Source organism: Calonectris borealis, chromosome 1, assembly GCF_964195595.1.
Source record: "Calonectris borealis chromosome 1, bCalBor7.hap1.2, whole genome shotgun sequence".
Taxonomy (NCBI): domain Eukaryota; kingdom Metazoa; phylum Chordata; class Aves; order Procellariiformes; family Procellariidae; genus Calonectris; species Calonectris borealis.
Window position 1 is genome coordinate 115707276 of NC_134312.1, and position 26075 is coordinate 115733350.

Consider the following 26075-nt stretch of genomic DNA (forward strand, 5'->3'; position numbering starts at 1 on the left):
ACAAAGACTTACGATTTGGCAAAGTTTCAAATAGAGGCAAATCGGCACTTGTCAAATGAAATCACTGCCAAGTGTTGCTACAAACGGTGTCCAAGCCCGTACCACAGATCCGAATGTTGGGAACTTCACCGGATCTACGCAGAAATATTTAATCAACATCAGAAGCAACCAATGTCTGCTTTTTATGACATGTACGTGATTTAGATACAGAATCCACAGGCAAAGAAACAAATTAGCATTCATTGATACAACTTTGTTGAAACCAGACTCAAAAACACATGCAGCATAATGCACTTCAAATTAGTGGACTGCAAACTTGAGGACTCAGCAGAGTAAGGCTCGTTTCACTGGGCTGGAGTGTACTGCAAGGGAGCCCAATCCTTGGTAAGCTTCTGCTTTTACATAGTAAACAGACTAGGCTCCTCCACCGCAGATGAAGCGGAGCCACCGCAGTATCTCTCTTACCTGCATACACACTTTTACCTACGGAAAAGCCTTATGCCTTAGAGTAGGCATCCTAGCTCACCTGTTTGCATGAAGACGGCTTTTGTGAAATTGCTCCCTCTTTTTTCTTTTTCAAATAAAACATTAGTCTCATGGCTTAATATAGTTTCAGGTAGAAAGTAGAAGAAAAGATTGTTACAAAAAAGTCTTAATGTAATGTATGTAAAGAATAACAAATAACGTAAACATCACATTTCTTCTCCTGAGATATCCACACTTCATTTTTGCCTCTTCTTAGTCATATATTCATTCACCATAATTCCATCTATTCATTCATCTGTAATTCTGTAACTGCCCGGTAGGTTATCAAACACATTTTCTTTCATTGTGATTAGGTATGTTCCTAAATTTCCTTAAAACCAGAAAGTGTAATAAATCATTCATTTAGTCATTTTCATTATTCAGGATTTCACTGAATATTTGTTTTCATTGAAAACTGGATTCATCATATAAACCACAAATTGTTAATTCCTTCTCTGATCAACTGTTGCAGAACAGCTAAGGAATCTGTTACGAGGATTAACTTACAAAGATCACCACTTGGACCTGTGGTGATCTTCAACCCTTCAATGCCCTTCAACCCCAAAGTACATTTGAAAAATATCAGCATATCCTTTTTCTTCTAAAAACCGATATAGCTGCCCCAAATCCATATGATTTCCTCTGGCACCATGTGCATCAAAACATTTTTCTTCCAAAGTGGAGAACTTTCTTTGTTTCTGAATCTCGGCGTGTCCTCCACCGTCCAAAGAAACATCTTCTCTGTGTCGAATGACAATTCTTTTCCACGTTAATCTTCTTACTCTGAAAGCAATTGGAGAAATACAAGTCTATAAAATAAAGACTGTTTAGAAAATACTATGAAATAGCTATTACCACAAAAGTCAATAAATACCATTTGTACATATATGTTGACAGAGATAATGGTTCCCTAGCTGGTCATAGAAATACTACTCACACGTAAACACTCCCATAAGCAGGAGCTTCTTCCTTTATACCTCCCTAGGATCAAAAAACCTTAATGTTACTCCTCACAAAATAATTGATGAAGATTTCAGTGCTCACTTCTGCCTTGCCTGTGCTAAGAATTCTCATATTCTCATACTCTCTGAGCTGTTATAATCAAACGGCAATGTTCATTTACTCTGCATCACCCAGAAATATAAAAGATAGGAGCAGAATAAAACACAGATGTAAAGCAATATAACAGCATACATATCTAACACGACTGAGATACTGCAGTCCATCGCTGTACAACTGCAATACAGAGGAAGGTAAAACAGAAATAAATGTGCACAGTGCGGTACTAGTAGCTTTGATTGCTGTAACCAACAGTACCAACAGCGGATATTCAGAGTTGTAAATACATTACGCTAAACTTTGCAGACTTTTATAGGTTGGAAGGTGGTTGGATCTCCCACCTTATGGCCACATATGAAACATGTAACATTCTAACCACTAATGGTATTTAAGTACAAAGAAGAACTAACCTTGACCAGAACTCTTCACAACTACTTTGTAAACCTTCTACACAAACAACACCTGGTTTCCCTGGCATGCAAAACCCTGACAGAGATAGCTCCTTGGCCCAATCAATAATATTCTTTCTTTTTTGCTTGTTGTAAATGTGATGACTATAGATCCACAATCGAGTGAATGTGAGGTCTTCTGACTGCATGGCATTTGATGTTGTCACTGAGGAAGACGAAACCTCTTTGTCAATGTAAGCAGCTGCATGGTCTTTAACCCATTCCCTTGCGCTCAACATGCAGGGCTCACCGCTGCAGTTTTGCATCAAATATGTTTTTAGATCAGAGTTCAGGCGAATCTGCTGAGAACGGCTTAATAATGATGACCTAAAGAAAAAGAAAAATATAAATGCAGTTGTAATATGCTTACAATTTAGCATGTTTTTCAAAAAGTTTTACTTGACACTGCCAAAAAATCAGGCCATATTTGGACAGTATGCACTTGCTATTGATACTTAAGTCACACTAGCTATGAAAAGGTCTTAATTAGTATTTAATTGGTGTGCTATCTCTTGAGTTCACATATAGTACTACCAATCTGTAAATCAAAATCAGGAAGAAGGTGCTTGAAAGGAAAGTATGGTGGCTGAACTAATTTCCTATATGCAAGGCTACTTCTTTAAACAGAAATGTTCCAATAAAAAAATAACAGAAGCCTGGGAGTAACAGCATTTTGACAAGGGAAGAATAAGACCACTGACTAACTTTTCACTCCTTTAGTTAATGTTAAGCCTTGTCAAAATGGACAACAGTCTCTCTTCTTGAGCATCAGACCTATGAACAGTATCTACATGTAACCCCTCTGTACAGAAGATGGCACTCCTCCACACTTTTCCCATTTTTCTCACTTATTTGCTGAGGACGCCAGAGAAATCATAACCTTGGAGATTTGTTTTTCTTCAACATTGTTGTCCATCTGGCTTAATTTGACAGTAAACTATCAAAAAAGGACTGCTTTTTCCTATTATGACTGTAGTACACCTGTTCCTATTATTTCTGTAGTACACCATACCATAAAAGTGTTTTTATTAGCTGTGCTTTTAATGCCATACCTCACAGTGATTTCTGGTAGAACAGTTGGATATTTAAATGGTAAGCCACAGGCCATAGAGAATTCCACCTAAAAACAGATGACCAAATGTTCAGTTCAAGCAAGCCCTAAAATCCCACAAAATAGAAATAAAAATTAAAAAAAGGTGTTTACAATACCATAGAGGCATTAGAGATCCCCGGCTTTACATTCAGCATAAACTGAACTTTTGAAGATGGCATCTCTGCAGACTCATTTTCAACATAGTGCTTTAGTTCTGCTACAGCCAGTTGGTCAGTCACAACGAACTCTTCCTCATACGGAAACATGCTAGAGAGTAAATCTAATTCCGAAACTTGTATCTCAGCTTCTTCTCGGTTAGTCATTTCTGTTGTTTCCTAAGCGAAGAAGAAATTAGGGAAGAAAATGGGACTAAAGGAATATGGGACTAGGTTCATTAACTACCTCCATGTAAATCATACTAATCATTACAACCAAGCCGATCAAAACTAACTCTTATAAGTTGGGCAGCTAGAAACATGAAGGTACTCTGTGACGGTCCATGAGGTTGCCATTGATCTGAGATGGGACAGGATGTGGCGGTGTGTCACCAAATTAACTTCTCTCTCACAGGGCCGCACACCTGGGGCGCAGCCGCCTCTGCCGCTTTGGCGGCCGCGGAGGTGGACCTTAGCGCACCTGGGGAGCCTCCACTCCCCCGCCGACCAAGTCCGGCCCCGGCCCCGGCCCCGGCCCCGGCCCCGGCCCCGGCCCCGGCCCCGGCCCCGGCCCCGGCCAGACGGAGCTCCCCGCACCGTGCGCCCACCAGCAGTGCCGCGGGGCGGAAGTGGAGGTGCGCGGCAGCCGCGCATGCGCTGACACGGCCCCATCCCCGTTCCCCTCACCGCCCTCCCCCCCCCGCCGTGTCCTCACGGCCCCACAATGCAACGCGCCGGAAGCGCGCATGGCAGCCGATAACCGTCACCCTAACCGCCTGGGGATGAGGTGAAGTTGCCGGGCCGTCCCGAGACGGAGCCATGCGCCACCAAGTTGTTCGCCCTGCGGCACCGGCAGGTGAGGGACGGAAGCCTGCCGGTCCTGCTGTCGCGCTCCTACCATCGCGGCCGCCCTCCTTCCGCCGCCTCGGGACTCACTCCTCCGGCGCTCCGCAGCCTCCGCTCCGGCCGGGACACGCGGCTTTCCCTGTTGGCTAAGGCGCCTGTCAGTGAAGACGCGGGAGGCGGGTGCCGGCCAATCGGAAGCAGGCGGGGCGGAGCGGTGCAGCGCGGTGGGGTGCGCGGCGGCGGGCGAGGGTGCGCGGCGGGGCCGGGGAGCACGTGGGCGGCGTGGCCCGGCCCGCGGGACGGGGTGAGTGGGGCGGCCCGGGGGGCGGCTGGGGGACGAGCCGAGCGCCGAGCCGGTCTGTGCCGAATCCCGGGTCGCACCTGCTCCCCGCCGCGGCGGGCCGTCCGTGCTGTCCTCGGGACAGGGAGTGTCGGCTCCCCGCTGGGGCCCGGCCAGCTGCTTGGAGCAGGCGCCCGCCGCGCCCAGGTGGTTTCCCAGGCGTGCCTCTGTGGGCATTTTTCCCGCGTCTCCGTCCGACGCAGGTGCACTTTTGGGCGCTGTTGCAGCCTGCTCTTTCTTGTTAAAAGAAAAAAAAAATAAAACAAACCATCGTTTTATTGCTTTAGCTATTGGGCTCTGCAGCGCTTTCCCTCGTGTGGGCTATTCCGTGGAAAAGGCTGGTGAAGAGCCTGTCAGACAAGTCTTCCCAGACACGGCGTGGGTGAAATGAGCAGCCGCATGTTCCTGCTGTCCTGTCTTCCTGGCGGGAACAAAGTCAGTTTGGAAAGGATTTTAACGGTTTAGAGTTGTTCATATTAAGATCAAATGTTGTAGCTTTTTGCCAAAAAACGTGCTGTAGAGGGAGTTTGTTGGATGAACCGTCGTTTCTTTTTCTGAACAAATTGAATGCTAAGTTGCAAAAGTTGGTAATTCTACTTTTGATGAAGTGGCTCCCTACCTGTCATTTAACAACTAGGTAATCTGTCCTAAAAGCATGCTTCGAAAAGGTTTGTCATACAAAAAGTCCTCAATGGGTGTCATGCCTGAACTCTTCCCAGCTTAGTTTCTCTCTGATTCTCTTGGGCTGGCTTCATTTTTCAGCTGTGACAGCTCCAAGCGGGCAGCTGTTCTCTGTGGCTAGTGTGCTGCTGAGCACGAGCTAAGAAATGGTTTTGAAAGGGTGGATGTTACAAGATGCTAACATGTTTACGTGAAAGGTGGACAGCAGGGTTAGGCCAAGCTGCAAAGACTGCATAAGACTGCAGAGACTTGATTTTGAACTCTTTTAGCTTGCATGTTTTCATTGTATAGCATATGTCGACTTTTAAGTTTACCTGATCTTTTTGAATCATCTTTTGTGAGATAAGGCACAGGGCCTTACAGGGGCTACAGACTAGAGGTTAAAAATGTCCTACCATATGTGCAGTAGCCAACTTTTTGAGGGCAAGCACCTGACTTAGGACTCTAGTGGTGGATCACTCTTGTCTAGAAGGGTCTACAGGCATACCAAATAACAGACCCCATCTGAATTGTTTGCTTGATACATTGGGAAGGCAATGATAAATCTCCCCCGGTGAATAAACTGAAAAATCAGAACTCCCATTGTCTCCATATTTTCAAATATGTTAGAGTATTTGCCTGTGTCAGACTTCATCAAAGATACAAGAAATTTGCAGTAGAGAAAACTAAAAGATTGTAATTGCAAAAATCTTGAAGATTTAATTGGGAAAAACCCATTTTTTTTTCCTAAAATCCCTGTGTTATTAGTTAGAATACAAGTCCTAAAAGGCTTATAGGATTTTTGATGCTTAAGTTTCCCATCATGTTCTGTTGTGCAATGCTTTTGGTTTAAAGTTTTAAATAATTTGTTTTTTATAATTCACACTGTGATCTTGCCTCTACAATAGTTACAGTTGTTTCATGTTAAAGTATAATTTATTTATTTTCTTTTGAAAATGTCAAATTGAAACAAGTTAATTTACCTCAAGGGACATCTTGGCCATAGAAATAATTCATTGTTTAGCAATGAATAAGTAAAACCAAAACCTAGTTTCTAATTTACTATTTTTCTTTGCTAGGTCACTGTTACATGTAAGAAAAATTACAGACTACAAATATGGGAAAGAAACGCATCAAAGGCAAAACTGCACCATCTGATGAGTCTCCGGATACACTGGGTATGTTTCCTCAGAGAAGTCTGTGGTCCTAATGTTGGTTTTGACCTCAAAGAGGGCTTGAAAACTCATTAATATTAGAACACTAGTCACTGGCTTTGAAGTCTCATTTATAAAGTGTGGGTTTGTATAACTGAAACTGAAGTCTACCAAGAAACATTAGTGTTGCTACTTTTCTGAGTATGCTAGAAAATAATAATCTTGTCTTGAAAAAGAGGATTATTTTCTGGTTTTCAAGAAGCTCAGAGACACAGTTCTTTACTGATGCACAGATCGTATTGAATCGTATAAAATCCCTCAGAGTATAAAGGGTTTGTAGAGTCAGCGCTAAGCTTGTCATGATAGGTATCTTCCTAATGAAGATTTTGTTGCAGATTTTGTTCGCTTCAGCAAAGAAGATTGTGATTAAAATATTTCTGTGAAACCATTTCTTTTTACACTAGCAACTAACTTAGTACTGGCCCTGGACAGCTCAGCTCTCTAGTCATAGTGCTTTTTCATTAAAACCTCTTTCTCTTCCTTGCCCTCGGTTCCTTTAGAGAAAATCCCAAATTGTTAATGTTATCCTTCTAGCTGGATCTCACCCCTGTGTTGAAATTTTATTTGTTATCTTGTTTACCTTGGTTATTCTAGCTCTTGTTTTTGCTTGTGCTGTGTGGCATTCTCTTCTACCACCTTGTCTACCAGGTCACAGATTGTGTCCTGCCCATCTTCTTTGTTGATCCTGGTTGGGGAAACAAGTTAAGCCATGCTAATTTAGCTGGGAGAGAGAGCACTTACAGTTTTAGCCAAGAGGCTCAATGTGATGGCCTGTTTATTTTAAATTCAAGACTCCTCTGCTTTGGTTTCCTGGTTGTCCTGGTTGCGTGGTAGCCTCTGTCTCCTATGGCTTTTTAGCTTCTTTTGTCTTTTTTTTTTTCTGGAATCAAGATCAATGTCTGCTATGACTGTTCCTCATTTTTCTCCAGCAAAAAAATCAGTTATGGTGCAATTGCTGATGGCGTCTCACTACTTTGGCTAAAATTAGGCTAGCTTACCCCGACAAAGTCCTGTACAGCCACAAGGTAGACTAAGACGGATCATTGTGAATAAGTCCATTGTGAATAAGTATAATAGCAGCCAATGTACAAAAGGTTTGTTTAAAAACTACAATTTTGAAGTTGTAGATGGAGCTTGTGTTTTTTAAAAAGGCTTAAAGAATGCATCTAAATATCTGTATTGGCTCTTATTGGCTAGCATTTGTACTGTGGTAAAATCCTATAATCTTGGACAGGAACAGAACTGTAGGTACAAAACTTTTCAGCAGTTTCAGCTCACACCAAGATAAGTTTGCTATCTTGAGGCTGTAATCTTGCATATGGTTCTCAACAAAGGTAGATTCAGATCTGCGCAATAAAAATACCTCTGTAGAAAAGGAGTTAAGACAGTTGAATTATGTAAACAGCTATGTAATTTTTCTCAATAATAGTTTCACAAAAATGTGGGGGTTTTTTTGACATATTAAGAACATACAGCATTTTTCTTTTAGCATGGGTTTGTTTATTCTGTGCTTTTTGACTTAGAAAAAGAAAAAAAAAAAAGTATGTTCCTCATTTTTATTTGGAAGAACTTGAATCAGTTTGCATGTGCATTGTCTGTCAATTGCAATTTCTCTGTACATGACTTAGGGCTTACAGACAGCTTCTCTTCACGCAAGTGGCAGTGTAACCAACAACCTTAAAAATTAAACAAAAAAGAAATGAGATAATTAAACTCCTGATAATAGCTCTTAGCAACAGATGCCTGTTCTTGGTGTAATCATTCTTAGCAGAGTTTGGTTAAATAGATGGAGTTCACACCAGGCCCAGAAGGCGCATTAGTATTATAGTGCAAAAGTGATAATGGTATAGGTAGGATGACTCTGCCATTCTTTTCTACCATAGTCTGCTGCATAATTTCACTGAGGCAGCTCAGCTGGAAGCATAACCTCCATAATCTCCACTTTTATAGGCCAGCCAGGTGCTGCCTTGGTGACTGGGAACCGTGGCAGTGGGCTGTGGCTGCTCCCTGGGAGGTGTGGGAATCATAACGCCACAATAATAGAAGCCCACAGCCTGGCACAGTAGGTAGGTTTGTATCCAAAAGTTTTGTCAACTCCTCTGACTAGATGTAGATTTGAGTAATACTTTTTTTTTTTTAAAGTGATGGAGTAGTTTAGGATGCAGCAACAATATCCCTGGACTGTGAACAGGGGTAACAAAGGGTTTCTTTCTGATAGCTCTGAAACATTGTCAATGTTTCTTTGACTCTAGAAAGCCTATCCTAGCTTCTGGATTGCTGCCTGGGTCTTTGAAGCCTAGAGACATTTGCATTTGTTATGATACCTACATCCTTCTTGTGCTTTTTATTTTGTAGAACCTGTGTGCAAGCATATTCGTAAAGGATTGGAACAAGGTCATCTGAAAAAGGCACTGCTGAATGTGGAATGGCATGTTTGTCAGGACTGCAAGGCAGACAATAAGACACAAGAGAAATCTGAGGAGGAGACTGACGAAAGCCCTTCGATATGGTTGTGTCTAAAATGTGGCCATAGGGTATCTCTTGTTTTGTTGTTAATTAATCTTAGTATCTTTCAGTGCCTCATAATATAGTGGAACAAGAGAGCTTCTAATTAAACTATTATATTCTCTCTTATTTTAAATGTGGTGCTACATAAGTGATTTGATATACTTTAGTGTGATTAAAAAAAAGTCTGCTCTGAATTGCAAATGAAGTACTTAGAAGCTTGGCACAAAGGCATTTAGCAGACTTAAGGCTAAAACACCATCTTGAGGACTTATTTGCCTAGAAAGTCCAAATTATTTTGCTAAGAAAATAAAAATTTCTGTTAATGCTCCTAATTTGTGATTTTTACAGTAAGAGCTTGTGCTAACATTAGTTTATTAAACTTGGAACTATGCATGCTGAAGAGGTTTTTGGTTTTGTTCTGTTTCATTCTTCAGGCTGTTCAAACTGGAATTTGTAAATTAGATGTTTGGTCCCTGAGCAACTTTATAGTTATTCTGCACCCATTGAGTTACTTTTCTCTCTGCAGAAATAAGTGTCTTAAAATAGAGACCCATCTGGTCATCCTAATTAGTTTAACGTAATTAATCAGTTTTCATTTTAATCCTTTGTTTATACTCTGACTTTATATATGTTTCATTGATAGTCAACTGGGTTTGTGACACTTCTGGTTATCAACATTATAGGGCTGTGGCAGAAATTCTCAAGAACAGCATGCTTTAAAGCATTACGCAACGCCGAGATCAGATCCCCATTGTTTGGTTCTCAGTTTGGACAACTGGAGTGTGTGGTGAGTTTGTCAGGCAACAGCTACAAGACATAGCTAGAGGGCAACAGAGGCTGGGATATAATTTGTGTTTTCTTTCCTTTATGATTTCTAGGACTTACCTCTAGAAATTTATGAAGCATTTCCACACACAAAATTCCCAGCAGTCTTTGCTGAGATTTGCTGAACAAATATTACTTGTAAAATTTATAACTAGAAAATTTTCATAATTGAAGTTGAAATTGGCCAACTAGCAAATGCTGTTAACTTCATATTTTACTGCTTTTACTTGGTCAGAATACTGATGTGTAGAAATGTATGTCGTTATGTAGCTCTAAATCTTAACTTTCAGCCTTGGGAGAAGCAACTTTCTGATATACAGGTAGTGACAAACTTAACTACTTTTATTTTCCCAATAAATATAACTTCTTAATACCATATGTATAGTGAAGAAGCACAACTGTAGAATTACAATATGCTGCTGGATCAATCAATACAAATTCCATCTCTCTGGTAATATTTGTTTCTCTTAAAAGGAATTCTCCTGAAATGAATATTTTTAAAAGGAATAGCACATTACTATGTAAGGGGGAACCTTAATTTTCCGAACTGTGCCATACAGAAATACTGTGCCTTACATAGAGAGTTTTCATTTTGCTTTGTAACCTTTTTTTAAACTTATTTGTCATTATGTTAATTTTATATAACATTATCTCTTTTACTTGATCGTATTTAATGCTCTTATATGCAATGATCAGTATTTTTATTGAACTCTAGAATGGAAATGGACATTAATAACATATATTGCTAATGAATTAGTGAACTTATTTTTGTGAATTTAGATAAGTTTTAAAATTATTATTGTAAAGGGCTTTATTTTCTCTGCTCTAAAACTTATATAGTTTTTAAATCAAAAGACTTGTGAATGAGAGGACGTTGTCTAAGCGAGATATTTTGCTTCCTTCTAGAATTTCTTGATTATACAAACTTGCACAAAAAATTATTCAGAGATTGATATATTGACTGTAAATTATTGTTATAAATCAAACCTACAATCAAGAACTGTATTTCACAGTGGACTTAGTACATAAAAGCAAAATCAGAATTTATGAATGCTGTGAATGTATGAATAAATCTCTGTGTGCATGCATATGTGGTTGAAATTGGACTTGAATAGTACCTGTAAATGGTTAAAAGAAAAAGTTTTGAACATGGAGAGAAAGAGCAGAGTTCTAGTAGTTCATTAAGTTCTGCTCTTCTGTGGTTACAAGAAGTGTTATTGTACGTATTTTCAGTGCGGGTATGACTTACCTGTTGGATCTACTTAATGTTTTCCCCCCACTGGTCAAACAGCCATTGTTGAAAAAAACCTCTTTCCAATCCCTTGATTCCTTCAAGGCTTCCTATAAGAATTTTTGATGGATGAAAGGTTATGATGTTAAAAATTGCCCGTGGAAGTAACTATCATTTGTTATTCCAGGAGTGAGAATGCCTATTTTTACAACTAACCAAACAAACAATAAATACCTACTCAGGGATCCAAAGGTTGAGCCAGTTTTTTTCAATGAGATATGAAGAAATGTGAAAATTGCAGCGAATTCCAGGGATGCTAGAGATTTAGGCAAGCACTTTGCTGCAGACTTCTGCTGCTTTTAATATCAGAAGATAGAGTCTAACTTATGGCAATCCTGAAATCTGCTAAATGCATTTGTGCCTAAGAACTGTAATTGGTATGTTTCAAAGTGCAGAAGTATTTGCATTCTCTTCATACCTTTTGTCACCTCTTCAAAGAGTTGATTGGGCAGAACTACAAAATTGGTACATACAACTCTCCTTCGGCTGTATGTGTTCTGGCAGAATTTTACTCTTACTTGAGCCTTTGTCACTGCAGCTTCTCTCACAATTTTGTTTAAAACAGATTAGTGGCCTAACCACGCACTTCTTTGCTCATAAAGAGACAAATAGATTTATATTAGCCACAGAAGAACAAATGAAAGCGTGCAGGATTAATGGAGGACACTGATTTGTTTCTTATCCAATTTAAATATAACGAAGCACTTGCTTGGCTAGAATACTTGGAATATTTTTCCATGCCATAACATTCATAAGTCATTTCCTTTAGGCCTGATATCTTAGTTGCTTGATTTGGGCAAAATTTTCCCTGCATTTATTTTTCTTGAAGAGTAGGTTTCTAAGCATATCTTTGAAGGGTCTAATTTATATTTGTAAATTGCAATCTCCAGTCACTGAAATAATTTAGTAGAGATAATTTTTAAACTTTTTATTTTCTTGATCAGAAATAGATTAAAGTCCTCTCTAAGACTTCTAAATCTTAAAATAAATCTCGTAATTTTATAACCTTGTGTAATGAATTGCATCAAACAAGCAAATAGTTTAGCACTTTTAAACAATAGAAAAAAATAGCATTAATTGTTTTTCTTTTGGGGGGGGGTGGGGGGTGGAGACAGGTGCTACATATGCGATAATGAAGTCCCATATAATACTTCAACCCGATTGGGTCAGACTGTGGATTATGTTAGAAAACAAGTCTGTACTGACTCATCACGTACAGGTAAGTAACTATAGTATACATACAATAAATCAGAAAGTCCCTTAAATGTAGGAGACAGTACTATAAATCAAGAATGTACACTAAATTAGATTTAACTTTTGAAGCACCTTATGGTAAATTAAAAAGCTAATTTCTTCCTTTTTTTTCTTTGTCAGAATTCTGATAGCATAAGTAACATCCTAGTCCATGGACCTAATTGGACCAGGATTTTATTCAGTGTCCCCTAAACTTTTACAGACCAGAAATATAGGAATAGAAGAAAAAAAATACAGTTTTACTGTGACTTTTTTTAAAAATGTGATGTTCAGCTGTCCTGCGAGTAAGGAATTGACTTTCAGTACTTAGAAGTGCTCTGTTTATTCATCAGTATTTCTCAGTCTGTCTTGAGATCTGAAGAAAAATTGTCATTGCTTAAGGATAATTTGATTTGATTTTTTTAAAAGTATTTTTGTAGGTATTTGTGAATGTTTCAGCTGGAATTACTAAGTCTCCAGCTGTTGTAGCACATTTCCTAAAGGAAGAAATACACAAGAGGATTTGTCTGCTGGGTCTGTACATTTAGTATAGGTAGCTGCAGGGCATTCAGAACTCTCTAAAATAGCGTGTTCAGCCTGCAGTCTACCTGTGAATGTGGTTGTTTAAAAGGAAACAAATCCAGCAAAACCCCCCAGTTTCCACAATGGCAAAACTGTTTTTGTACAAGGCATTTCCACTAGAAAACTTGGAAGAATTTGCATGTCAAAATAAATGCTGTAATTCATGGTTAACAAAAATTCCAACACCATCCTACACTTGGGTGAAATCGTAGCCCCCTTGGGAAGTAGATAACAACCATCCAGCAGTGCCAAGTGGCTGTCTCTGAGTATTGTTCAGGAAGCAGCAGAGAGGTTTTCCCACAAGGACCAGAATCTTTGAGTGGTTTTGGTCAGTCTTTCCCAGCTAGGTAGTTTCTCTACATCTAATATTTGAACTTCATATCGGTTGCCAGAATTTTCTTCTCAGGTTTGAACTGGAAAACGGATGAATATCTGGGTGTAGTTGTTGTCTGTTTCAGGTGTTCCATCTGTTGTTGTCCATCCGTTTCTTGTCCATCTGCAAAGACTGTATTGCCTGGTTTCCTTGCTTTCTCTGAGCTGGCATTACTTTATTTTAAAGTTGATCTTGGCTCACAGCCTTATTTATCAGAAATGTTATGAATAATAGACTGCCAAACTGGCAGAACCAGTGTGGGTGTTATTCTGAAAATTACCTGGAATTCCCTTATGGTTTTATGCAAACAGGTCATTGAAATTTTGAGCTATACACCAAAGTAATTTTTGGGAAAATATCTTTAATGTGTCTTGAAAAATATAAACCTTCCAGTTTTATCTATTTAGGTTCATGAAATGAACATGAGAATGCTTTGATAGTGGGAGGCCTGTGCATTTCATTTCAGACAATAGTGCCATGTGAAAAGGGATATTATCTCAGATGCCATCTTGTTGGATGTTGTATAAAGCCCTAACATAGGTGATTTTGCAACAGGAATGAAATTTCAAATAACACATGCAGAGTTTCAGAGATTGTTGGCATGAATGGCTTGTGGGCCAAGTGGCATGTTTAAATTTTATGCTGGTCTGAAATGGCATTTCAGGGGTTTCTAGATTTTTTTTTTTGTTGGTTGGTTTGTTTTGTTTCTTTTTTAACTCCTGTTACCTAGACAGTTTAAGAACCTAAACCAGTAGTGTTACATTTATACAATTACAGAATTAATTATCATGTGTTTAAGTTTTGAACATTGTGGATTGCTGCTGCCTGTAATTTTTTCCTAGCCCATTCCCTGTTACTGGATTAATATGTGGTATGTTTTTTTATTATTTCAGTAGAAAAACAACCAGAGAACAAAGAATTTGAAAATAAAAAAGTAGAAAAAGACAGCAAAAATGAGCAAGAAAAAGAAGTCTCACTTAAAGAAGAGAATTCTCATTCAAGTACTAACTTGGAAGTGACTGTGAAAGGCCTTAGTAACTTGGGGAATACATGTTTCTTTAATGCAGTGATGCAGGTATGGTAGTTATTGCTGCTCTTAAAAAAATTTTTGAATAGCAAGAGAAAAAAAAAAAACAACCCACAAGAACCCCACCCACAGAATTGTACAATGACACAATTAGAATGTGATTTTTATCTGCCAAGAATGATGGGTTCATTCTAAAAATAGTGTGTTGGCCCAGAGAAAATGAAGAAATGGAGCTGCAGGTTCAGACTTGCTCTAAGGGGAGATATAACAAACTGCCCTGTCTTTGAGGGACAGCATCTTTCACTGATATAGATTAAGCATGCCAACTTCCTAGTTTAGTAAAAAAAAAAAATAGTCTGGGACATCACCCTTGCTGCCTTTTTAGAATATAAGAGATTAATACCCAAAGACCGTGGGTGTTTACTGAAACAAAAATGTCTCTCTCAGCAACAGGAAATCAAATAAAAGTAAATATTAACAGGATGAGCATATTGCATTGCCATCTTGTGTGTCTTGCTCAGCTAAGAAGTGTTTGGATAGAATAAACTTGCTGTTTCGTGTGTATTAAAACTCGCATGTAATCTTGTGCTCTTCGGCTCTTGATACTGAAGCTTTACTCAAACAAAATTCCCACTGTACTTGCAGGTTTTAGTAAACAGTTTGATTTTTTTTTTTTAAACATGTTTTAAACCAAGCAAATGTGCACACTGCATTTTACCTTTTGATTTTAGAAACAGACACTGTCAAAAGATCAGTCTGTAGAAGAACAGTACATTTAGGGTTTCTGCAATCTAAAGTAATGTATATAGACGCTTGGAAGTCCCATTAGCTGTATGGAATGTACCTTTAACTGTTAAACACTGTTAGAATTTCCAGAGTGTTAAGTTACCACTCTAGTTCTGTGTTTGGGAAAAATAAACTGCCAGTAATCTGGTTGCTACAAATTCCTTTACCAGTGGAACTCAGCTGCCCTTCCTCTTGTTCCCCAGTTACCAATCTTTTTCTTTCTTTTATGTTCTACAGAATTTATCACAAACTCCAGTCCTGAGGGAGCTGCTTAAAGAAGCTAAAATGCCTGGCACAACAGTCAAAATTGAGTCACCTGAGTTGTCCATGGTATATATGCTTCGACCTCCATAGTGTTTCTCCCCAACCTTCCATTCTGTTAACAAGCAATACTCATCTCTGGATTTTAAAGCTGTTTCAGCTAAATACTAACAAGATTAAGATGTAAAATCAGTGGGAACTTCACCATTGACTTCCATAAAGCTGCCATAAAGCTGCTTCTGAAGTCAGCGGAGGTCCTTCATTCAAAGTGAAAGAGCAGTGATTCAGTACTCTAAGTATTAGTTGTCATCAAAGGAGTACTTACATTATGATTAAGTTACTTAAAGGATGAAAATGTGTAACTTTTGCTATAGTGTCACTTGTCTAAGTGCAAAACAGGAAACTAGAGGATGTCTGCAGCGCTCTTAAATAACGCATCTGTCATTACAGTTAGGGATTTGGATGGGAAAGAACGGTTGTGCATTTTAAGAAATTGGTTTTTTTTCCTAATAAAAGCAAGAAATCCAGAGTTGCAACAAAGCAATAAATAATTAATGATTCTTAGCCCAGAGTTTTGGTATACCTTATGAGAAACCATGTGTTGATTGTTTTTGTCAGGTTAACTTATTGCCATTTTGGATTTTTGTATATTCTATTTTACAATAATGTTTTCAAGAACTGAAGTGTTTAGATAAGGAGAAACTTACTCCAGAAGGATCTGTCACCAAATTAAGGCAAAACAACTTTGTTGCTTTTGTTTAAAACAGGAACCTCAGCTGATAAAACTGGATCAGCCAGGGCCTTTGACATTAGCCATGTATCAGTTCCTGACAGAAATGCAAGAGACAAAAAAAGGAGTAGTCACTCCTAAGGAACTTTTTGCTCAGGTTTGTAAAAAGTGAGTATCTGTACAATTGCATGTCATAGTGACTATGAAAAAAGTTTGTTATTTGTTTAAAAAGAAGGTCAGTTTTCTTCCTTTTTTTTCTTGAGCTCACATCACAGCATATAAAATTTGTATAATACTTAAGAAGTTTTGAAAGAAGAGGATAAAGAGCAAAATATAAATGAAGAGAAGTAAAATGAAAGATACTCAGTGACATATCCTGATTAGCTAGCTTCATATTTTTAGAAAATACCATATGTAGACATTTGTTGCTTTTATATACATACATGCTTAAGACTTTGTCCTTTTGTGTCTGGTATGAATTGTTTTTACTTTGTCTACCTCTAAGTTCAGTTATACTTTACAATTATTGTTTCATTTAACAGAGCAATACGATTTAAAGGTTATCAGCAGCAAGACAGTCATGAATTGCTTCGTTACTTGCTTGATGGGATGAGAGCAGAAGAAATCCAAGTGAGTGCTAACTTCATAGTTGTGCATACCTTTCTTCTTCATACCCCAGACCAAGACTTTCTCTTCTGCTGAGGGGAGACAGAATGTTCTTTCTGAGATAAGTCAACCTCTGTAGAGTGGTTTGTGCTGCCCATAGCACGCACTTGAAGCAGTTTAGCAACAGAGCTGTAGAACCAGGCAGCCTCTAAGCAGTGGGGTTGTGAAGGAGCAACGATGAGTATTACTATTTCCATTTAACATAACTGTTCAAAGAAAGAAGTTTGTTTGGGCCTATATCTCTGACATATATTGCACACATTGCAAGGTAATGATATTTTCTGCCTTTTTGGAAAGCAATGTACTGGTTATTCTCTATGCTGTTCTAATAAAATCAAGTGGAAGGGTTCAGTTTTGCTTGCTCTAAAGGTCTTTGGTTAATTCAACACTTCTAATATAAATGTCTGTTGTCCTTCAGAAATAGATTGATTTGTCCAAAACTTCTACAGAAAACATGGGTTTGGAGTATGTGTAGTCACCCTAAAGAATGTCCTTTTGTCTTAATTTCTGAAATGCCTGAAAGTTCACCTGTGGAAATTCCATGATTTTTTTTTGCCAGTTTTAATTTGGGAAAGTATTTCATCCTTAGACTGATTTTCTTACATACTAGTTGCAACATTACAGTTGCAAGCTTGTTTCTCGGTTGGTTATTTTTTTAATATCCGCAGGAACTATTTTGTGTCTTTACAGGCAGTTGTGTTGTTTTTATTGATTCTCTTAATTGGTGAAGATTAAACTTTCCCCCCATCTGAAACATTTTGTAAAATGAACTAGTTAACTGAATTAGTTTAGGAAATTTTACAGTGTGTATTTGTTTTGAAAATTTCAGCAAATAAGTGTTGGAATACTGAAGGCGCTGACTGACTCTAACAAACAAAATGAAGAAGAACTTAAAAAGAAAATTAAAGGTAAAATACATGCTACTGATGTTGTGATAATTTAAAATCTTCTGTTTCACTGAAGTACACAAAGTAACACTAATAGTATCAACTAAAAGATACATGTTTAATTTTACAACTTTATGCCATCTCTTGAATATGTATGTACCTAGAATATAAGGCTCAATAGTGTTAATCTGTTTATTTAAATGTCTTGCTGAACTTGGTGGCGTTTCCTTCTTAACAGTGTAAGAGAAAGTTGATTTTATAGACATTATACATTAAAATATGTTTGGGTAGTATTTAATCATTCAAATATTATGTAAGGAATTAAAATATTAGCACATAAATGTTATGATTTATTCAGTCTTAATAGTCCATTATTACTTAACAGTGGTATAAAAAAAAACAAACAGTGAACAGAATAATTTTTAAATTTTTCAACATAACTTAGGTTAGAAGATAAAGAGCAAGTTTAAATTCAGACTATGTGCCACACTGAAAATATATCTTGAGGAAATTGGTTTTGTTTGTAGGGCACCTATATAGACAAAAATTGGTGCTTGTTTTTTAGGTTCAGACAGTTGTTTTGAGTTAAGTCCTGAGAGAAACAGGACCTCTTACCAGGATGCAGTACTTCTGAGAAAATACGTTTGAGTTGAGAAAGTGGTTTGACTGTTGGTTCAGTCAAACTGTCTTCTGCAAATGTGCTTTTGCCCCCATTCCTTTGATACACAAGAGGATCTTAATTTAAGAATCTTGCTGTACTTCCTGAGGAAACTAGAACAGGCTGTATGTTCCATCATACATCTTGCATACTGTATTCTCTTTTTTTGTATTTGGTATGCCATAACTAAATTGGTTGCTAGTATGTCATATGTAATATTATTAACTTTACTATATACCTTGTCAATTCTCAGAATATGAAAAGAAAAAGGGAATACAAAGTTTTGTAGATCGGATCTTTGGTGGAGAATTAACCAGTACGATTATGTGTGAGGAATGCAGAACTGTAAGTAAACTGCCTGCTTTGAATAGCCTAGAGTATAATTTTATGTAATCTGCAGGAGAACCCCGAAGTAACTATATGTAGGAATAAGTGAAATTGGAGAGATTTGCTTCAGATAACACACTTCTGAATGGTTTGGCTGAAATCTTTCTTCCCTTATGTTATAAAGCTTATCTTTCAGTCCCTTTCAAAAGACTTCCAAAAAAGAGATCAGCAACAGCAAGCTGCCTCTGCCAGAGGAATTCACTCTCAGATTCGCGGTAAACACCTTCCAGTGGTACAAATTGTAGAGTGGATGAGTTGTTCTGCTACCAGCAGTATGCTGCCAGGGGCCCTTTCCTTTTTCATCAGATGATTAGGCCTCTCCCTTTCCCACGCTGGAATGACCATGGGATTGCTCGGAAAATAGTTAAGCAAGAAGGCACTACTGGGATAATGCATCCTGAGAATGAATTAATTCAGGGTGTTGGTGAGTGGGCTAGACAGATTGCAGATATCAATCTCGTAGGCCCAAAGTTGGGTTCTCACATTCTAGGCCACTAGCAAACTGAAATGTGTAAAAGCATTTCTTGCCTATTTCTGTGGTAACATGACTGCTAGATTTTGGTCATGGATAGCTGTTTCTGAAGGTAGATTAGCTGTGTTTTACGTTTGTATGCACAAGTGAAAGCATGCATTGAATGCAAACAAGGCTACATACAAATAAGCATATTGACCGCAAGCCAGCCACTTCCAAATAAAATTAAATTGGACTCTTAAATATTCATTTAAAGGTATCTTTGGTCCATGAGTATTTCCTTGATTTGTCGCTTCCCGTACTAGATGATCAGGTAAGAAATTGCACGTGCTTGCTCTTTGGCTTAGTTTTTCATTTGCTTATATGAAAACACCTTTATTATATAATCATTGGGGAATTAATTTATGCATCTTTCTAACTGTCTCTTTTGAAAGTTAAAATTATAAATTTGCCCAGAAAGATAGAGAATAAGATTTTCATGAGAGTCGTTCCTGTAAGTTGCGGCTCATTTAATTGTCTCTGGAAAATCACTGATAGTCTGTTGGTGATCTTGCTGCTTTGTCAGTTAATGTTTCTAACGTAGAGATTGGCTCAGGGAATAATCTAGTATGTTCCAATGTTGTCTCACTATTGTAGAAGACTGAGTTGCAAAGAACAACGTTTTCCAAGTCATCTTCATTGTTGTAAAACTGAACTAAATTGCATGACAGCGATGGGTGCCTAGTGGTTGCTTGAATGCTTTTTTTTTTTTTTACTTTTTTCGTGCATTTTTCTGCACTGAGTGCAAGAATACTTCTCATAATATTCAGGTTATTGAATAAAGTTAAGAAACATTGGTAGCATAGTATGTGAATACTTATTTGATCAATATTGATTTATTTGATTGATCTCTAGACACTCAAAATACTTGACTTGCTTTGTGTTTCATGTTGATAATCTGTGTATGTAACATTTCAGATTTGTTATGTAGCACTGCTCACACAGAAGCTAATGAGTAAATACTGAAATGAAACCACCTCAGCCAAAGGGATCATGTGTCTTCTGCAGCAAACAAATTTCATTTTAGCAAAGGCAAACAAATTCTGTGGCAGGCAGGTCAACTGTAAATGTCTCCACTTGTGTGAAATGTTACTCTTCAATGCATTTAATGAGATTTACATCTGTTAGAGCCAAAGGTAATGTTGCCCCTTTACAGAATTTGGCCTTTGATAGCCTTACTTTTTCATACTGTTTCCTTCTGCAAGTCATTGTTTCACATGGACTCCTATCTGGAGTGAGATGCCTCTTTTGTAAACATTAGGGTGGCATAAATGAGTGAGTTGTATGTTATAGTTGCTAAAATGTTATATCTTGAGCTGAGAACTCGGATAACATCTCGTCCCTACAGTTTTCTTTGGAATACTGTTTTGTTATTCAGGACAGTAACATCTCTACGTTTGTGGTTGTTTTGTGGCTTTTTGGTTTTTGTAGAAAGTAAAAATTACAAATGAGAGAAACATAAAAAAAAAAAAAGAAAAGGAATCTGAAGATGAAGAGGATAAAAACAATGACTGTTATCTTAAGCAGAGAGATGAGCCCCCTGGTACAAGTAAGCACCTTCAGAAAAAAGCAAAGAAACAGGCCAAAAAACAAGCCAAGGTTGGTTTTGATAAGTATTTCACTTTTATTAATGAAGTGCTTGCAACTTCTGGTAAAACAGATTCTTTTTGCTTCCTCGGTTTAGATGGAGGAGAAGGAGACAGCTTAGAATTTCTCCTCACTCAAATACACAACTGAAAAGACCAATTGTATCTGTGTCTTTGCTATTAAGAAGTTACATGTTCTGTTAAGAGTTGCTGTGCTAGGAATAAGCTAATATCCAGAGGAATGTGGAATTTATGTTGCCTGCCTGAAGTAGCATTAATTTGTATCAGGCAGCTGTTCTCCAGCCATTGATTGCAAGAATATTCACGAAACTTCAGAATACAGACATAAGAAGGGATCGAGAAGATACAAAGGGAATCATTAGTTGTATTTTGAAGATACTGTGTAACAAGGAGCAGTGGGAACTATATCTGAGTGAGGATAAACTCAGTACTGGTTGAATTGATCATCTCTGATCATTAAATCATAGATTATTCCCGCCCACTCCCCCGCCCTTTGCAGCTATAGCATGCTACAAAAATTTTGATAAAGAAATGGCAAGAAATGCTAAATATAATTTAAACTTGCTCTGTTTTTTTTTATTCTTATATATTATGTATTCTAATTCGCAGAGCCAGCGCCGCCAGCAAAAACTTCAAGGAAAGGTGCTTCACTTGACAGATATCTGTGCAACTGAACAGTCAGAAAAAGATGTCGAGTATAACCAAGAATCAGAGGCAGAAATTAACTCTGAAACTCCTGATATGAAGCAAGAAGAGGAATCATCAAATGATTGCAAAGATCACTGCTTAACTCAAAAAGACTTGAGTGTACAGGGAAATAGTGCAGAAGTTCAGAGCATGCATGAAAATACAGGAAAGCCAGAACAAGAGCGTGTAGGAAAGTCTCTCGTGGATCTCCCTATGGAAGGCTTAGATTCTCCTATAAAGTTTGCCAATGGCCTTGACGACCTGTCTTTGAAAGATGAGGATGTTGAAAATGAAGATGAGGAAGAGCTTGCTACCGACTTTTCAAAATTACACGTGGGTGCCAGTGCTGAATCTGATACGAGTATCTTAGATGACCTTCAAACTGTTCCCATCAAGACGTGTGAAGTATCGACTGAAGATCCAGAAACAGCATTTTGTACTCTTGCAAACAGGGAAGATCTGAACCCGGAAGAAGGTTCAATCCATCACTGTTTGTATCAATTTACCCGTAATGAAAAACTTACTGAGACCAATAAACTACTCTGTGATGTATGTACACAAAGACATTATGGACCAAAGAAGAACATAAAAAGTATGACAAATTATCTTTTAAAAGAAAACTTTAAATATGTCCCTATCTGCTGCTTGGGTGGGTAAGGGGGGGGATGTCCCTAAAGTGGTAATTGTGTAACTTTAACTTGGATCAGTTGAGCCAGTATTCAGTGGGTAGGTTGTGAGAACCTCTTTCACACAGATTAATACAAGTAAGTTCTTAATTGAGCAGAATAGTAGGCTCACAAGCTTGGGTATGGAATACTGCAGGGCTGAAGCAGAAGAGTGAGCAAAGAGGTGTGGGTTTGGGTTTGGGGGGAGGGAAAGGGCATTTCAATCTAAAAATTCATTATGTGGATGAATGTAGGGAGTAGCTATTTAGCAGGTGACTTTTCTGTTCTTTCTTCAAATGTGAAAATTCTGCTGTGACAGTCATAGGGAAATCGCGTTGGTGTTTGCTCAAAAAGCTGATAAAAGCCGCATGCAATTCCTGATTATGAGAGTTGTAGAGAACGAGCAAGAATTCATCCTACTTGTGCTGACATTGCTCAGACATGCTGTGACTGGTTACTTTTGTGATATGGGATCAGCAAGATGGCAGCTGTTGTATGGTTCATCATGTTAAAAGGAGAATGTTCAGTTTCTCAGTTGTTGTAGTAGATGACATTTTAACAGTCTAAATAGTGAAAATAGATAAATTCTTGTTGTAACATTTTTTTAGATGTTAATCATTGGCGGTTTTTCTTTTCTGCAGGTGAAAAGAAGTATGTTTATACTAATGCCAAAAAGCAGATGCTAATCTCTCTTGCTCCTCCAGTTTTAACTCTTCACTTAAAGAGGTTTCAACAGGTAAGTAGCAGGCTGATATTGCAAAAATGTGTATGTATATAGTATCAGTTTAATATGTATGTATGCATGCACATAGTACTAGCTTAACTTAAAACTAATATTAGCATATCTTCGTTTCCTATAAGGTTTGATTTTTTTTTCCAAGGTTTAGAAGGCATTGGTGTGCAGCATTGGTTTTTGTGGTCTTTGAAGAGTTGGGGTCTCTTTTCCTGAAAGAATATTCCATTAGTTACCTGGAAAACACCGTTTTGTGAGCTTATTTGCAATATATTCCCTCACTATTGTTATTGCTTACTGTATTAAGCAGTATCTTAGCATTGTTTCCTGCTACTACAGTTCATGGTCTCTTACATTTCGGTACAGATAGAATAGGATCCATTACTAAATGAATGTAACAAATAGGTCAGTAGAATTGGAAAAGAGAGGATTCCGAGCCTTACTGGGGTGGGGGGGGAGGGACGAATGGAAAGCAATGCCACTGAAGTCTTATTTACAGACACTGAAGTAAAATGGCTTACTTTTTTTCCAAGTTGTAGGAAAATTTTTAATTTAGGGCTTTAGTTTTTCAATAAAGAGGAAAGGAATGGGGATGGGAGACAGTGTTGCCTCTTCTGAGTTTAAAGCTGTTCGGTATTTTAGTCAAAATACTTGAAAAATAAGGGAGGTGACTCTAAGTAGATGAAAAGCAATTCCACAGAGAAAATGGAAATGTGTATCCTATTCCAAGAGACTGTAACATGATTAAGGAAGTAACTTTTGTTATCTTCTCCTTTTGTTTTTCCAGTTTGATACTGGAAAATTAGGTGGGAGTAGAAGTTACATCAGTTTTGACAATATAAAATTAGATCCTCAGGCATACTACAGTATCCGAGAAGTAAGAGATGTCCTCATAGTTACATGAGTACATTAGAGCTGATTCTTTTTCCACTTTTGCTACTGTTAAGTTACCATAAGAGTGAGTTGAAGAGTCATCTTAACTTGTGCTCCAGCGCAGCATGTCGGGGGCAAGGAGGTAATGCTGGAAAACCTTGGGCATTGGAGGAAAAAAAAAAACCCACAATGTTGCTTTTTCCCTATTTTGTGAAATGTAAAACTGATTTTCTATTGTTGAAACTTTAACCTGAAACATTTAGTAACTAAGCATGGTTTTAATAAGCTACACTTTAACATTATGGGGTTTTCCTCTACTTTGTCTGTTTAAGGCTGGATTTAATCTACGGAAGGTTAACAGACATATCAAGTTTCCAGAAGTGATAGACTTGGCTCCTTTCTGTACAGTTAAATGTAAAGTAAGTGGGAAAACAATAAGATTCTCCTTTCCCATGTTCTAATGTGCTTTCAGAATTAAGCTGCTTAGCAGAATCTTTGTAGAATGCTTGTCAAGCTTCAGTTATTTTGTGTGATAATACAGGATAACTTGAAAGTGCAACTTGTACTTGAGACGGTGTACTTGCACTGATCATAGCTGTAGAGCTTGCATGAATCTGTAATGATCAGCTTCCCTTTCATGAGCAAACAAATCAAAGCAAAGTGGAGTTTACACTCTGGCCTTGTTTAAAACCCAGTACCTGACTGACACACCTAAACTTTTGCTTTTATAGAACGTGGCTGAAGGGAATACAAAAGTGCTGTACTCTCTCTATGGAGTTGTTGAACACAGTGGAACAATGAGGTCTGGGCACTACACTGCTTATGCTAAAATGAGAAGTATGAACAACCGTCTCCCTGATCTTGTCCTTCGAGGACAGTCTCCTCAAGGTAAATACTTAGAAATATTTTACAAATTATCTCTTACTGCAGAACAGTAACAGGATTGATTGCTTCAATTCTTGGTAATAACTTCTACTCCTAAATTCTTCCTTACACAGCTTCAGAAACTGAACCAGTAAAAGGACAGTGGTTCCACATCAGTGATACCCATGTACAAGCCGTGTCTGCATCGAAAGTGCTGAGCTCGCAAGCCTATCTCCTGTTCTATGAGCGACTGCTGTAACTCGTCTAAGAAGCCTTCTTGTACGTGCAGCTGTCTTCAAGTGGTCTGAAAGAAGGCAGAGACTTGCAAATCATGTTGTTAACTGTTGGAGCTACTGTATACAACTGCAGGAATATACGCTTCTTAGACACACTGACAAATGGTTAACTTATACTTTTTCCAGTGTTTTCACTACTTTTAAATAAAAGTTTTTTCAAAAGTACAGCTTTGAGCTTAATCTATTGAGTAATTTGTGTGTTGGCACAGACAAGCAACCGCTACTTTTAGTTTCCTGCAAGTGCTATACATCTTAGTCAGCAACTCTTTCACTTTAAAGGGACCAGCTATAATTTTGAACTAGAGTTATCTCGGCTATCATCTGTTCCATGTGTATTTTAGGACTGGGTTCCAAGCGTAAGAAGCTGTTTCTTCCTACACATCTTAGAGCTGAGACAAGTTCAGCATCTCTTTTTCCACTGTTGGTTTATGTTCAGTAGAGGAGCCCTCAGTTTGCAAACTCTCTAGGAATTCTTTTGCATAAGGAATACCTTATGCTGGTATTTTGGCTGAGAGCTCAGATCCCTCTCCTTTTCGCTACAGGCACTCCAGCTTAGCCTTTCTGCACTGGAGGCGTAAGAAAACTAGTCCCCCAGTGACTTGTAACTTTGAAGTTCTCTTCTCCACAAGCTAGGCTTCACATGGGGTTTCACATAAATAAAAGCTTGGCTCCTCCATGCCAGAGCAGCAGCTGCTTACATTCAGTGCATTTTTCACAACAACCTTACTAAGAAAATGGGCAGTCTTATGTATTCTTGTTACCCTTACAGTCATCAGCAGTAGCACTTGTGCAGCTGACTATATCAGTATGCCAATCCTTGTGAAAACTTGCTGAGTTTATTTTTCAGCAACTGACTATAAAGCAAGCATTAGTGTAGCTGTTGTACGGCAGCCTTATTTAGGCATAAGATGGTTCCAGACTTGATTTAGCCTTCCACTCCCTTCTGGCTGTGAAATAGAGTAGCACTGGCAAAAGTAATAAAAGGATTAATTATTGAAGTGGCTTGAATTTCAAGTGCAGTTCTTTCAAGCTACTCTGAGACACACAAGCTGTTTACTTTCCAAGAAGTATCTTAACAGGGGGCTTCAGTTAAAAGATTCCAGCACTCTGCATCATGCTAGCTATCGCCGCTCAGCATTTATTTTTAAGGCCATTAGAATGAGATGCAGTTCACTGCTGTCAGGCTGCCATTTTGAGAGCGTGGAGACTCTTAAGGGGTGAGGATGAAATAGATGCATGTAACAGAAATGAACATAGGCATGGACCACAGACCTGCTGCCATAC

At 38.2% G+C, this 26075-nt stretch overlaps 2 protein-coding genes across 14 annotated transcripts; one reads left to right on the plus strand and one right to left on the minus strand.

Moving 5' to 3' along the window:
- Nucleotides 1-161: 161 nt before the first annotated feature.
- Nucleotides 162-4294, minus strand: RWDD2B (RWD domain containing 2B). 5 transcript variants are annotated; one of them, XM_075171007.1, is made up of 5 exons: nt 4218-4294; nt 3243-3461; nt 3086-3153; nt 1995-2360; nt 162-1308 (listed from the first exon to the last, which is right to left on the minus strand). In XM_075171007.1, exons 2-5 carry the CDS (start codon nt 3447-3449, stop codon nt 1071-1073), a joined length of 879 nt encoding a protein of 292 aa, XP_075027108.1. In that variant the 5' UTR covers nt 3450-3461; nt 4218-4294; the 3' UTR covers nt 162-1070. The 5 variants fall into 5 exon arrangements, with proteins under 5 accessions (XP_075027108.1, XP_075027102.1, XP_075027091.1 ...); XM_075171001.1 differs by having other exon boundaries at nt 4180-4263; XM_075170990.1 differs by lacking the exon at nt 4218-4294 and adding an exon at nt 4055-4135.
- On the plus strand, nt 4002-24952 carry USP16 (ubiquitin specific peptidase 16). 9 transcript variants are annotated; one of them, XM_075170925.1, is made up of 19 exons: nt 4021-4137; nt 4755-4902; nt 6207-6305; nt 8697-8875; nt 9533-9636; nt 12081-12184; nt 14047-14228; nt 15204-15296; nt 15995-16125; nt 16500-16587; nt 17453-17531; nt 18422-18513; nt 19284-19340; nt 20498-20665; nt 21283-21952; nt 22667-22761; nt 23964-24050; nt 24363-24519; nt 24630-24952. In XM_075170925.1, exons 3-19 carry the CDS (start codon nt 6245-6247, stop codon nt 24752-24754), a joined length of 2472 nt encoding a protein of 823 aa, XP_075027026.1. In that variant the 5' UTR covers nt 4021-4137; nt 4755-4902; nt 6207-6244; the 3' UTR covers nt 24755-24952. The 9 variants fall into 9 exon arrangements, 8 of the variants coding, with proteins under 8 accessions (XP_075027020.1, XP_075027055.1, XP_075027061.1 ...); XM_075170936.1 differs by lacking the exon at nt 4021-4137 and adding an exon at nt 4406-4431; XM_075170919.1 differs by lacking the exon at nt 4755-4902 and having other exon boundaries at nt 4002-4137.
- Nucleotides 24953-26075: the final 1123 nt, after the last annotated feature.

Coding starts and splice junctions, on each gene's coding strand:
- RWDD2B (XM_075170990.1), bottom strand. CDS start 4,102: ATGGCTCCGTCTCGGGACGGCCCGGCAACTTCACCTCATCCCCAGGCG. Junction 3,462..4,054: donor CTTCACCTCATCCCCAGGCG/GTTAGGGTGACG, acceptor TTCTTCGCTTAG/GAAACAACAGAAATGACTAA. Junction 1,309..1,994: donor TGTGAAGAGTTCTGGTCAAG/GTTAGTTCTTCT, acceptor AATTGCTTTCAG/AGTAAGAAGATTAACGTGGA.
- USP16 (XM_075170919.1), top strand. CDS start 6,245: ATGGGAAAGAAACGCATCAAAGGCAAAACTGCACCATCTGATGAGTCT. Junction 12,185..14,046: donor TACTGACTCATCACGTACAG/GTAAGTAACTAT, acceptor TTATTATTTCAG/TAGAAAAACAACCAGAGAAC. Junction 15,297..15,994: donor AGTCACCTGAGTTGTCCATG/GTATATATGCTT, acceptor TGTTTAAAACAG/GAACCTCAGCTGATAAAACT.